Source organism: Dicentrarchus labrax, unplaced genomic scaffold, assembly GCF_905237075.1.
Source record: "Dicentrarchus labrax unplaced genomic scaffold, dlabrax2021, whole genome shotgun sequence".
In the NCBI taxonomy this organism is placed as follows: Eukaryota; Metazoa; Chordata; class Actinopteri; family Moronidae; genus Dicentrarchus; species Dicentrarchus labrax.
Window position 1 is genome coordinate 21381007 of NW_026136720.1, and position 13972 is coordinate 21394978.

The 13972-nt window shown below is 40.9% G+C and overlaps 1 protein-coding gene across 2 annotated transcripts in view; it reads left to right on the forward strand.

Annotated features, from left to right (window-relative positions):
* Nucleotides 1-186: 186 nt before the first annotated feature.
* The window catches only part of pik3c2a (phosphatidylinositol-4-phosphate 3-kinase, catalytic subunit type 2 alpha), a 48576-nt gene continuing 34790 nt past the window's right edge, over nt 187-13972 (forward strand). Inside the window, exons 1-2 of one of the 2 annotated variants that reach the window (XM_051380739.1) lie at nt 187-301; nt 4915-6148. In XM_051380739.1, the coding sequence (XP_051236699.1) occupies nt 4997-6148 (1152 nt within the window). In that variant the 5' untranslated portion in view covers nt 187-301; nt 4915-4996. Of the gene's footprint in view, nt 302-680; nt 825-4914; nt 6149-13972 lie in introns of those variants that run through there. The other variant, XM_051380740.1, reaches the window with a different exon arrangement.

Below are 13972 nucleotides of genomic sequence, written 5' to 3' on the forward strand. Positions count from 1 at the left end.
ATTTCTTTTTTATTGGTGTCATTTTAAAGTGGTGTTGTAGTGTTGTAAAGCCATTTATAACATCACGAACCCTTCAGGAGTGACATAAACACGTTTATTTCGACACTAACTTCATTATTCCACACGGTGGCGCTGCTTTCCAATTAAAGCCCGAGCACAGAGACCCAGCCGGGCACAAACGCTGTTATCCAACCAACGCTGCATCCAACCTCCTCAACAGGAACTGACGTCCCTTCGGTGCAAGTGGATGGAAAAAATGCAGCTGCAGGAAAAATGGCTCCAAACACCGCACCGCTAAAATGTGAGAAATTAACCTTTTTTTATAGTAATTGTCTGCGTTAAAGTTTAGACTCGTAGTTGGCTGCATTCAGCGGTTGTGGATCCTCAGTGTCCGGCCGTCTGCCGTACGACTAAAGCTGCATTTCTTCCTTGTTGTGGGCAGTTGGCAGGACCAGGGGCAGTCGGCTGTGTACTTTTAAATTAACAACTTAAATCAGGGACTCTCAAAGTACGGAGCAGTCGTCTAAGTTAGCCTCGTGTGGCTAAATTTCAGTCGGGGTTTACGTGTCTGTGATCGATATGTGTGATTGTTGCGCGTTTTTGTTGGTTTTGGTTTAGCGGCTAACTTAGCATCCAACAAAGTCAGAAAGTTAAAAGTCCCAACCACTAACGAAAGTATGAAGAAGTGACATCAGGTCGGGCCAGCCGGGTTAGTCAGCTCAAGATTACTTTTTGTATTACTTACGGTATGTGTTGAACATAGGCGTTATCTCATGTTAACAAACAGCTTAAGTCCTATTTTTTTTTTTGGTGATGCGTACAAGGTGAGAGAAACCATTTATTGACAATTCACAGCGCATGATTTGTTGTCAGGTGAGCATCAGCCGACAGGTTAGCTGGCTACCAGAGTTGTGTACAGATAGCGTTATGTGTTGTACAGCCTGGAAACTGCTCGATGTATTAACTGTTTAGTAGCTGTAGCTGCTTATAGGCTGGGTTACTGAGACAAACATATCATATTTCTGTCTGTTGAATTCCTGTTGAATGTTTTCCATAATGTTACGTGTTTATACAATATCTTTGGGATGAGTTTTCTTTTTCCAAGTCATTCGAGGAAGAGTTGAAGTTTTTAGCTAATTAAAAATGCAGAGATGAACATTATAGTCTGAATAATTACAAGTCCTGTTTTTAGATGATAACTCACTATACAGGGAATTGACAGTTCAAAGTGAAGAAGAACTGCTTGTGTGTAGTGATTGCATGTTCCTCCACTTAGGACAATAACCACATGTGCAATTCTCTGTTCAGTTCAAAGGATAGGATAGGATAGGCTTGGCTTGGAGGTTTGTTACTCTGCATGAATTTGTACATAAAATAAGGAGTCAACAGTTATAGTAAACCACAGTGTCACAGCTATATGTTTTTGTTTGGGATGTTGGCCAAGTGGACGGTTGGGATTTCAGTCCCCCGGTGCTCTTAAATGGTGCTGTCAGTCTTTGTTTTTGTTTCTGTTTCTTTTTATAGACTTAATATTCTGCGTAGGCTCAGCAATAGACAAGCCAGTCCAGAAAAAGAAAATTACATTTAGCTGTATTGTTTCCTCTCCCAACAACCCCAGAACATATCTTATAAATCTATAAACTTGACCTGGTTACTTATTTTCCTTTTTTTAAAGATGTTGTCCTGTACTTTGATCAGCGGTTGAGTGTCCTGCTAACAGCTGCACTTTAGCACAGCTATTGGAAGACAAACTCTCACCCATTAGGCCCCATTAGGTCAAATTAAAGGGTAGGCTAACAGTTTTTGAATCTATCTTAAAACGATTGCCAGGTGCCCGTATGGACATTGAAACAGGTTTTGCTTGCTATAGTCATTCTTCCTGTTCATACTGGTCATTAAGAGATCCCTCCCTAATGCGCTTTCAGTAGAAGAGAGAGGGGACAAAATGTATGTCTTTCCTCGTTCAAAAATGTATTATGTCTGAGTTGGTCAAATTAAGCAGGTATCTTCCGAAGTTACAGTCTTCTCTTCTTGATAGTAACACAAAGAAGATTTTTTTTGTACTAAAAAGACTGTAACCTTGGAAGACATCCACTTGATTTGCCTGCCTTGTACTAGCATCAGATATACTTTGGAATGTTTTTATTTTTTGTATTTTGTTCCCTTTCACTTCATCAAGAATGGATATGTTCATGGTCAGTATGAACAGGAGTAACGACTACAGCAAGCAAAACCTGTAGGAATGTTCATATGGGCAAAATAACCCTATCCTTTAACCTCTTCAAAGTATGTTCAAACCCACAGAACAGTTTTTAAATTTTAGTGGAGATCCCAAGGTTTCAGAAGATACCAAATATGTCTGGAGTTGGTGGAAATATTTATAAAATGATGCTAAAATATGTAGAAGTTTCACATTGGTTGATTGGATTGATTCTGTCATACATCAATATGTAAATCTTTAAGTTTCATTGAAAATCTGGAACAAGCTGATTAAGATGATTTTACAACTTTAAAGCTACTGAAAGGACAGTAAAAATAAATTGTAGGTTAGGGGTTAAAAAAAACATGATGGTGGTTTTGTCAAGCCATTAAGCAAATAATCTGGGAATTCTTCATACTCCCAGAGTCCCAGTTTGTTTATGTGATCCCTGCATCCTTAAATCTTTTCACCCAAGTGAGCACTTCACTGGAGGCTTATGACTCGGGTACCTGTTGTCTTCTCAATACTTTAACAACACTATTATTATCCTTAAATGTTGAATTATGCTCTCACAGGACCTGGACTCTGCCATCCTTTGTCATGGTGCAGTAGAACGGAGTTTGCAGTATTTGTCTTGGCTGCAGCTTTCTTCATACGTGGGGTTTTCCTCCTTTTCTATTTTCTCCTGTCGCCATATATGGATTTTAAGCATATTGCTAGCTATCTTGATTCAGGATGTTTTGTGTTTAGCCATGGTTTTGGTTATCTTGGTGTAGCTTGAGGCCCGCTTAATCTTTGTTAAAATAGCATACAACCCATTGTCCGTTTCTCAGCCTTCCTTGAATTAGATATTGATGTTCCCAGTTTGCAGTAATCTACAATGCAAAGCAGTTAATGACAACCAAGACTAATGTTTATGAACATTTATCACATTACATGCTTTCTCAGTTTGACCCAGTGTTTACATACAGAACCAGGAAGTAGCTGCTGTGTAATTTGTGGCTCAGTGTGTTAACTTGAGCACTTGGCAGTTGGGGCTCTGACCTGTTAACTATGCCACAGTGACTTTAACTACTGAGATTCAATCTGTCAGAGCATGCATTCTTACTGCGTGCAAAATCAATCATATACAGATGAACTACTTCAGTTAGAGCATGTGACATTTCTGCACAGAATTGAGCCATCAGTGAAAGCAGGTGCCAAAAGACGATGACCTTTCTTTTTATGCATTTAGTGTCTCCAAGCTGTGTTCTTGGCAAAGTTGGCACTAAGCTCTCCTAGTCAAATGCTTAATGAATGCCGCCACATTGTCACTGCCCGCTGGTGTTAGCACAGCTGATAAGACAGTCTTGGGCCATGGTGCTAACATAATGCTAACAGAGTGGGCCAGAGAGAGAGAGAGAGAGAGAGAGAGAGAGAGAGAGAGACCCGTCGGGCTGCTTAGCATGCCAAATTCCTCAGCTGCACAATAGTGCTAGGCTAGCCTGAGCCCCAGCACAGCCAGCCTTCTCCACCACAATGGGAGGGGAAGCTCAGGAGAGGCCGGTGACGCCTGGGGAGGGAAGGAACTCACTCAACCCAGGGGCTGTGATTGTTCGATGAATGGTTGCTTTGAGAACTCGCCGTGTCATTTTAGGACCACAAAACAGTCTTTGCAGCAATGTTTTTCTCATGTCATAGACAAGGGATACTATTGGCTCCTTCCTGTTGTAGGCTAACCATAGATAATTAGGATGATCAAAAATGGAAGATGCCCTTTTTTGGTAACAACTTTGAGTTTTTGAGGGTTGGTTGGAGAAAAAACAAGCAGGTTGACGACATCACCTCGGGATGTGAGATTGTCAGATATTGTCAGATTAATCGTTAATGACAACTCATTGTTAGTTCCTGAATTGTCAGTTCCTGTCCTACACAGATTAATTTTTAATCACAACTCATTGTTAGTTCCTCAATTGTCAGTTCCTGTCTTACACAGATTTGTAAGTTAACTACATGCCAATAAGTGGTGTGAGTCATATGTCACCTCTTTTATTATAAATTCCTTTGTTTAATTCTATTTTTTGGTATGTGGTCAGTCAGGGTGTTTGGTTAAACAATGTGCAAGAAGTAAACAATCTACAGGTACACTAGTAGAGGATAACTTGGTGTGAGTAAGCTGATCAATTACACGTGGCTGTAGGTTAGCGTGTAGCCCGTGCTGGTTATTTGACCTAATTAATTGATGCCCTTGACTCTAAAACTAGCACAAGTAATTATTGGCTGTGCATATATAACAAATGGCAGCCAATCAATAAGCAATCAAAGCCTGGTTACAGCAACAAGGCTTAGGGAAACCTTAGATAAAGAACTGCCTTTTAAAAAACGATGCTGACCCTTGGGAGGCTGTGGCTCAAGAGGAAGAGCGGGTCATCCCTTGCAGATAAGGGTTGGTGGTTCAATCCTTGGCTCCTGCTGTCCACATGATGCAGTGGTCGTATAGCAAAACATTGAACCACACTTGCTCCTGATGCCCATCTCAGCATTGCGTGTGTGTCGTGCAGTGTGAAGTGCTTTGTATAAATGCAGTATATTTACCCTTCTCATATACAGATATATTTACATTTTATTACATTACAGTTACAGTTCAAAGTTATTCTACATCATATACTGATATCTTTGAACCTGTTTGACCACCATATGATGTAATTAATCCCAATGTTTTCCCCCTTTTTTAGGTGTTTAAAGAATTGCCACGCAATCCTTTGGGCCACTCTGACTTAAAAGCTGTTGCACTCATGGCACCTTCCAGTTGACAGAATGGCCCAGATAACAAGTGGTAATGGGTTCAAGCTGGATGTCCCCCAGCCAAAGGGGGTTGTGGGTAAAGAAGAAGCCCTCCGCATGGAGGAAGAGGCTTTAGCAAAATTGCAAAGGGAGAAGAGACATACTTTTTCAGCTTCAACATCCTCATCTTCCTCTGCAGCATCCTCATCCTTCTCAAAACCATCTAAATCTACCACTACTGCTCCTCAACCTTTTCCCTCTACTAATAGACCAGAAAAGGACCTCATTGTCTTCCCAGAGACCAAGAAGCAGGCAGAGAAGGACAAGTTCAGGGATATTGATGTGGACAAGCTGACGAATGAGGAACTTGAAAAGCTCCTACTGGATGAAAACTTTGGGGCGAACAGCAGAGTGTCCCGTCCTTCGTCACTACTGGGGTTTAACCTCAGCGCCTCCTATCCTGGAGGCCATGCCTGTAGCTCCTCTCCTTTCCAGAGCAGCCAGTGGACACCTGTGCTGCCCACCCCATCTAGCTCCAGTGTGTCCACTCCCACCCATCAGCCTGCCCCTGTGTTCCCCTCTGCTCCATTCCCCAAACCATTTCAGAATGGCTTCACTCCAACCATGTCACCCTTCATGACCATGTCGGCACAGCAGCCATCCTTCATGGCCTTTACTCCCATCCAGCCTGCTGCAGCCATGGTCTTCCCGCAGCCAACCGTGGATCCAGAGATGGCCAAACTGTTCGACAAGATTGCCAGCACCTCAGAATACTTGAAGAATGGCAAATCGGCCAGCACTGACCTAGATTCCTCTAAAGCGGGCACAGCTTCTCTGGCACCCCACCCTCCACCGCAGCAGCCAGCAGTGACAGAATCCTCTAGCATCAGCCGCTTTGACTGGCTGGATCTAGACCCACTTACAAAGCGTAAAGCTGAGAACGAGGAAGCATCCCTGGCATCAGGAGGAGCTGCACAGACAGTACCAGGAGTTCCTGCAGGGGATCCTTGGGATGCAGTGCTTGAGACTGAAGGGAACAGCAGTAGAAGCAGCCCCCCACTGGAGGCGAAAGCGCCACAGTCAGTTCGCTCACAGCATAGGAGAGCATCAACAGGAGCGGCTGTCACTAGGAGTCACTCGCTCAACATCCCAGGGACCTCCTCACCGCACAAACCAAACAACCAGGTAGGATCACAGTAAAAGTTTGAATTCATTCATTGCATTCTGTTCACACCTGCTGACTGCACCAGTCAGTCACCGACTTCTTGCTGTTAGCCACTGAGCAGTGTAGCTGAACCAGTGGGTTAACTACCTTGCTACTTGCCCAGTGTTGATTATTCATCATCCCCAACCATGTCTTCCTATCCAGAGCAGGGATTTCAACATGCTAGTCCAGTGCCACCCTGAAAAGTCCATTTACCAACAGCAATCTGTCTTTGAACACTGTTGACAGTATAGGCACAAATATGCATTGCAGAATAAATTACTAAATAAAACCACACCTCTTGCAACACAAGTGTGTGTGTGTGTGTGTGTGTGTGTGTGTGTGTGTGTGTGTGTGTGTGGGTGTGGATGTGTGTGAGTAATGTTTAATCACAGCAGATGACAGTGGATTTTCTTCTTCAACCAAAACAACCATCTGGCTTACAACTGCATGTATACTCCTTGTTCATTCACTAGCACAAGCTAAACATCCTCTTCAGTTCTGCTCCCTGTAATTAATTTTTTTCACTGTGGTTGGCTACCCACTGTCACCCCACAATTTCTTTGCAACCACATTCTGTGATTTAATTTTGCCATGCAAGACATGAGTGATCTAATTCCTTGTGATGAATATTTAGAACATTCATTTGGCACAGTGCTGTGAGCAAGTGGCATGGGATATTGTTGCCTCTAAATCTTTTTCCCCCCTAAAACTAAACAACCATCTGTCACTTGGCCGGCAGCTCTGAGTATAGACAAGACAAGCGTTTTAGTCTACAGCAGCACAACCATATTGAGGCCTACCAGCCAAACACGAACATATGTCTTCCTCTTTATTCAGTATTTGTGAGTCAGATTAAGCCGAAGTGGTGAATCTTCTGCCTCGAAATGAATTACTAAAAGATATTACATCCCTCATTAGAAGTGCTTTTGTCAGTTATTGTGACTGAAGTGAAAAGCTCCTTCATCATGTTTGGACAGGGGAAGTCTGAGCTCACACGTCTGGCTGTTAATATGTATTATTGCCCTAGAAATGTAAATAGTCACCCCTGTACTGAGCATGCATGTCCCTCCCCGTGCACATTCTGGTAGAGTACAAGACACAAATAATACTGGAATCCTCTCATCAAGATATTCCTTTACATGGCCAACAGTGGTTGAAAATGACTACTATTACGTATTTTTAAGGTCTGTGCAGGCTATGCTGTTGGACAGTCTCGGTTTTTTTGGCAGTTTTCAAGACGCCCTTTTCCTGTTCATTGTGTTTCTCTGTGTCATGACCAAACAATTAGTCTCTGTGGTATGTTTCCCACAGCAGGGTGATAATTAAACTTAAACAGTGCACAAGGGCTTTATTTCCAGAATTCCCCCTGGTTGCAGAAATTGGACACAATTTGAAAACAATGTTCGGGAAGATTATGATCAGCCAAGGGCAGTTTCAGTGTGCTGGTCCAGTAGGTCTTTCAAGTCCAGACATAAACTTTACCACTCTTCAAAGGCAACTCGTCCAGTCTGTACATCCAACTGTGTCTTCAAGGAATGTCTGTTTCTTTGAAAGGATGAAATGGTATTTGTTTACACATGCCTTTATCTGTTATGTCTAGGTTCAAGCCTGCGTTTGCTGGTCAGACTGACGCGTTCTTCACATACGTCCCTGTACACAGATTTTTTTTTTATCTGCATGTTGTTAGTGAGAGATAGTATGTGTGTTTGCTCGCTCCACTTGTTCCATCTATTGCATGGCAGTCGGCGCCCATGTTGGAACCCACTTCCTGGGTTTACTACAATTTACTACAGATTTTAGGATTTTATCATTATTATTTTTTTGTATTAATTATAGTTTATTTGTGGACAGGTTCAATGTAATATTATGAATAACTCAAGTGTCAAGCATATGCATCATCGTTAATGCTTGAATAGATCAGGAATACTCGCATATATCAAAGGAAAACTGCACACTGCACAGAAGTTTTGGCGGCTCCTTTGCTGCTTGACACTTTGAAATAAGTGGACAAGATGGAACCAGTCCAGACAGTTGCTTCAGTGTTGCGTGAATGCTGTTGTCATGTGATCACAATGCCGTCATGATGCTTGTGGTCTAGACACAGGGTTAAGGAAGAAAGGTGATGTATTTTCATAAAGTATGAATACCTGTGGAGTGCTGTACAACCGTGATTAGGGCACAAAACACAATAATTCCTATATTGACAATAAAAGCCTAAAAAGATGTGAATCAGTAGCTTGAAATTTTTTTTTTTAGTTTTTAATACTCTAACATCATGACAGAAGAGAAAAATCTGAAAGCAGTGAGGCTAGTGTCTGTTAGATGGGCTTAAAAACAGGAACATATGAGTGAAACTAGACTTCTAACCACAGACTATAATACCAAGAGCTACTTAACCACATAATGATCTTTTTAAAAAGGTGCTTTCTCTTTATTTGCCTGCTTGGACCACATGCATGATTGAATTAGTTAATAGTGATGACCTAACTTGGTTGAGGGCAGAGCAGTTTGGCCTTACTTTCCAAGAAAGACTCAGATATAGCAGTCCCCTGAAAACTGTTTTTGTCTTTCTTCCCTTAAAAGACCAAACCAATGTTTTGCATGTTTTTTTTGCCTGTTGTCTACATATGCATTTACATTGCAGCTAAAACATTTGTCAAAGCATGCAGTGGTGTTGTAGATTGATTGAGTTTTCTATCTTAGCTAGACTTGAAACTTGCTTCATCTCGTTAAACCTTGGCAGTGAACGTATCTTGTTTTATTGTTGTCAAAGTTACTTTAGTGGGGTACTGTTGTTAAAGATGTAGACTAATTTGAAAAGTCTGTTGATGATTTGTGGTGCATTAATGCAGAATGCTGTCCAGAAATACAAGATCAGCTACAAGAGTGAGTTGCTAAAGAGCATTGCATTCATTAGCCTTCATGAGATAATGTGAATCTAACAGGTTGATGGATACCTGCTATAAAAACTGTGTTGTTGTTCTACTTAATTTTTATAATGGCTGATTGTAGAGTAATTATTTTACTGCATCAACTTCCTATCGGGAAATGTCAGCGAGGACAGAAAACACCCACCTTTGTTTTTATGAAAGTACAACTGATAAAAATAACTCTACAGTCTGTGTGTAGGCTGATCAGTTAGAGAGGCTGGTGTTGAGTTACAGAACAGATCCAGACATCAGACACTTCTTAACCCTTGTTCTGAAAGCTTAATGAAATCCTCCACTGCCCCACAACACATTCTCAAATGCTGGTTTGAGTCCTGTCATATTGTGGTCGCAAGGGTAAACTGACACGTTTGTCGAAGCCACGTAAAAAATCTCTATACTTTTCAGAGAACACAACGTTTTAACTGGAAAGAAAACAAAACAGTTTTTCATTTGAGTCTAGGTTGGTGCTAGGCTGCTGGCCGTAACCTTGACAATATTGATTGATATTGATTCTGGATACAATCTTGTTACGAGTCGCATGTAATGTCACATGCCAATGGGGTCAGACTAGTCAAACTTGGCTTAGCATGTAGCCTACCAGAATCCTTTTAGGAGTTGCTTGTATTTAAAGAAACCATTTTTCTTTGATCTAACCACATGCAAACATAAGTTTTAACTCCTACTGCACAGAAATGTAAAAGTGGACAAGCTCAATCAGCAAAAGTCAGAATTCACGAGGGATTCCCCTGGCACGATTGTAATTGTTTTGTCTCGTTGTTTCACTTGCAATTATGTGCCCGAAGAAGTTTTTTTTTTAATACTGTTATTTCCAAGATGAGTAGTTGGATGACTGTAAGTCAGCCTGAAGTTTACCAAGCCTTGTTGTGGTTGGCAAGAGTGTAGTGTAAGATGTGGTAGTGTGGGCAGAGGGGTGTAAAATGGAACAAATGAGCTTGAACTTGGAGACGTAGACAGAACCGGTGTTATCTACCGTACAGTCACACCAGCTCTACTGTATGTCTCATTCTCTTCCTGTTTTAGTCTTTGTTGTTTGCTTGCCTCTCATTCCCTCTGTCTCAAACTTTCTTTCAGTTTCACTCGTTTCTTTCTGTCTATATTTACTGTCTGTTCCTCTGTCTTCACAGTATCTCAGTCACTCTACTGATTTCTGTCTATATTTCTTCTCCTCACCATCAGTCTCCCTCCTTCCATTCACTGACTGCCTGTTGTGCCGGTCTACTAATCCCTTGCTGTGGCATTTGGATATGGAGCTGTAGGTTAGTGATAATCAGCAGTCAAACAAATAGCTCTATCTGCAGTTCAGCCGTCACGCCTCGCAGCACCAATGCCTGTTCAGACCTGGCTCCTACTGTTTGCAAAGCAACACTGAAAGTCATTTACCATGGCCAACACAAATTCATATTACTTATCCTCACAATTGTTTCAGAAGTGTGGTGGTTCCGAACTGGTTCAGTGTAACTTGTTTTTTGTGGTTCGTGCCAGAGATCTTCAAATCCAGAGAAGAAATGGTAAGGACTTTAGTGAGATATATGCATACATACAGTAGTCTGGACTGAATCCAGTCTTTAACTATGTAAAGAGAGGAAAGGTACAAAAAAATGTGAAGCAGATTTGTTGTTTTACCAACTGATGACCAATGATCTTTTTAATTAAACATTAACCAGTTTTTAAGTAATATAGTACTGAAAATGCACCATATGAGTGGGGTTAATGGACAATTTCTATAGTTAGACACACAAACCAGTCAGCTAGATTAATGTTTGGGTAATAGTGTTAAAACACAGGCTCAAGTATTTTGAATGCCCTTTCATTGCAGATTGAGCGACTGTGTCTATGCCTGTTTGTTCTTGCGCTGTTCCTTCAAATGTCTTGTAGGCTGATTTTTATCTGAACATGTGCTGCAATTCAAACCACTGAGTATATGTGTGAAATGGAAATCTACAGTATGTCAGCATTCACTGTACATTTTCCCAATGTAATACACCGTCAATTCTCCTCCCCCACAGACTTAAAGTTCTCCAGCAGCTCTTTTACATCTCTCACACCTCCATACCATCCCACTCCAGACTGTGCCACGTTTTCTTTTATTATCAACTAATTGCACCTTAAACCCAAGTATGAGATGCTGCAGCATACTTGACACTCTCTACATTTTGTTCCAGAAGACAGATTGCAGGGTTAAAGGATCGTGTAGTACAGGGATGTGGCATGGATTCCAGTTAACGGTGTGACTCACTTGGCCAACAGCTCTATGTTTCCTAACCTTTGACCTTGTTTACTGGCAGAAAACAGGAGACTCATTGTGGAAGATGGAGAGTGGAAGCAGGTAGAAACCAGATACTAATGAACGTAACTTTTAGTATTTAGGGAATTAGGCAAATTATGCAATGTTTCAGAGCAAAACAGTCCAGTGAGCATCAAGATTGGTGAGAGTAGTGTTTGTAACTCGCCAGATGACTTAAAGTTCCTCCAATAACAAAAAAGCAAACTAATCAACGTGTCTGTTTGACAGTCAGTCTCTCACTTGAACCACATTTTTGTTTAAACCATAGATGTCAGTTCATCACAGGAAATGTGAGTTAGTTAGCCATCAGTCATTTCCTGATCGAAAGAAGAAGTTGATTTGGGTTTTCTGAGCAGCTGGTTCCTCTGATGCAAACCACTGAACTTCTCACAGGCACCAAGTCTCACCAATTAAGCTGTATCCAAACAGAAGTTGTTCATGTATGCAGCCCAAAACATTTTAGCTAGACAGTTTGAGGTTGCTGACTATTCACAACCCATTAAAATCAATCTTCATTTTCTTCTTCTGTAAGTGCTGGATGAGCATGGCAGCATCACTCAGTGTTTCCCACACAAAGTTTTATTGTAAAATGATGACTGAAGCAACTGTAGTACATTTTGCTTCCTTAGTAGAGACTTGAAGTTCTGAAGAGCTCAAAACCTTTACAGCAGTGGTTCCCAACCTAGGGGTCGGGACCCCCACTAGGGGTCGCCAAAGCTTCATGGGGGATAGCAATGCCTTCTTGACTTTAAGGCCTGCTAGAAAACCTTGAAAATATTCACAGTAGGCCTGGATCTCAGCATTCGGTGTACTTCTGTGAAGAAAAGTAAATGTAATGTTGTTAATTACATTTTCTAATAGAACAATGGCCAAGCGTCAAGGACAGGAAGTGTGTCAAATAAAAGACGCCTATTAAGTGAGTATGATTGTTAAAAATTAAGAAAAATAGATAATACAAGCAGAGAATTGTATAAAAAGTTCCCGAAACAAAAATAATTTGCTCAAAATTCGTCCAAATCACTTGTTTTAGATAAACTTCTTGCAGTTACTGAGTTCATTATTTGTGTTAATTGTACAGTTTGTAATAATATATATTACAGAATGAAATATCTATAATGTCCCTTTGCTATACAGCGTCTTTATTTTAAAAACCTGTAGGCTAGTCAAATATTGACAGTGGCTAGTTAATATAGGAGTTCAGGTTTCCTGTGGATAGTCTCAGGTAATTTTCATTAGTCTGGCACAGAGAGGAAAGGAGGTGTCTAATGTCTGCATGTGTACTGTAACTCAATACTGATGTTGGGCTTGGAATTACCACCAGCCACCAGTCATGGCTGTGGTTGGTTAAGCCTTTCAGTTCTGCAACTGTACTCTGTCGCTGCATATCTGTGTCCAATGGGAGACACCACGAAGTTCCTCAAGCTGATCACATTCTTGTCCGTTAAACTCGAGGGACAACACGACATTTGTTGCTAAAATCTTTCTGCTCCGTTTTTAACGTCTGACCTTTTTATATGCATGTATATCAGCAGCAAGCATGAAAAGCCTTGGAGAGATGTAGGGTAAAGCAATTTTATGTGAAGACTGATTACGGTATTATCGTTTGCTTTCAATATATTTTGAATTAATACTACTATACTGGTACATTGCAAAGTGACTAACTAAGACTGGAAAGAATTTGCTCCCCCAAGGCAAAATGGTGAAAAACTGCAAGTTAAACCTGCAATAGTTTGTTGACCTTCTTCCCTGTGTTATGCTGGATCATTGCTGCGTTTCTTGGCGTGTTCGGCAAACTGTCAATTAGTAAAATATTACAACAAGACTATGTTAGGTGTCACCAGCATGCACATGCATGTGTGTCTTTTTGCGCATGCACTAAAACAAACATAACAGGTCCACTAATCCTCTATCCACTAATGAGGATATTGCTCCGTAGTGGAACTAATGTTCTCCTCTAACCAACTTTTCAGAACAGCAAAATGTTGTTTCCATTAATAGCATCTTTCAGAATATCTAAAAAGTTGTGTAACAGTTCTTTTCAGTCAACCATGAGGTTAAGTAACCCTAGAAAATAGCATGAATAGTTTTATGTCGGTGTCATTTTGTAGAAGCAGGACTTGCATGTTTCCAAATTGATTATGCCTCACTCTGGAGCAGAATGTGGCCAACTAAGTGATGTAGGACACCCAGAACAAAAACATCTCTTTTCCAGACTTGAATTTTGCCAATATAGACATTTGTCAGGACAGTCAGGTCTGGAAAATGTGGAAAAATAACGTTTGACAAGTTCCATGTCTTGCCTGTCTGTTAGTATGGAAAAAACGAATCAAAGATCGTTCAGAGATTTGGAAGAAAAGAGGGATCCATTTAAAATGTGTAAAACTATAAGTTGTTAAATTGGGTAACTGTGGCATCAATTAGTATACAGTGAGGGTTTAAAACCTTAACAGACTGTGAAAAGCCTCGGCATCACACTGACTGGCATAACTGACTTTTGGTCATCTCTGTTTTTGATTTCTCAAAAAAACAACAGTGGCATGTAGCCTTCTAGTAATAAATAAAAATAA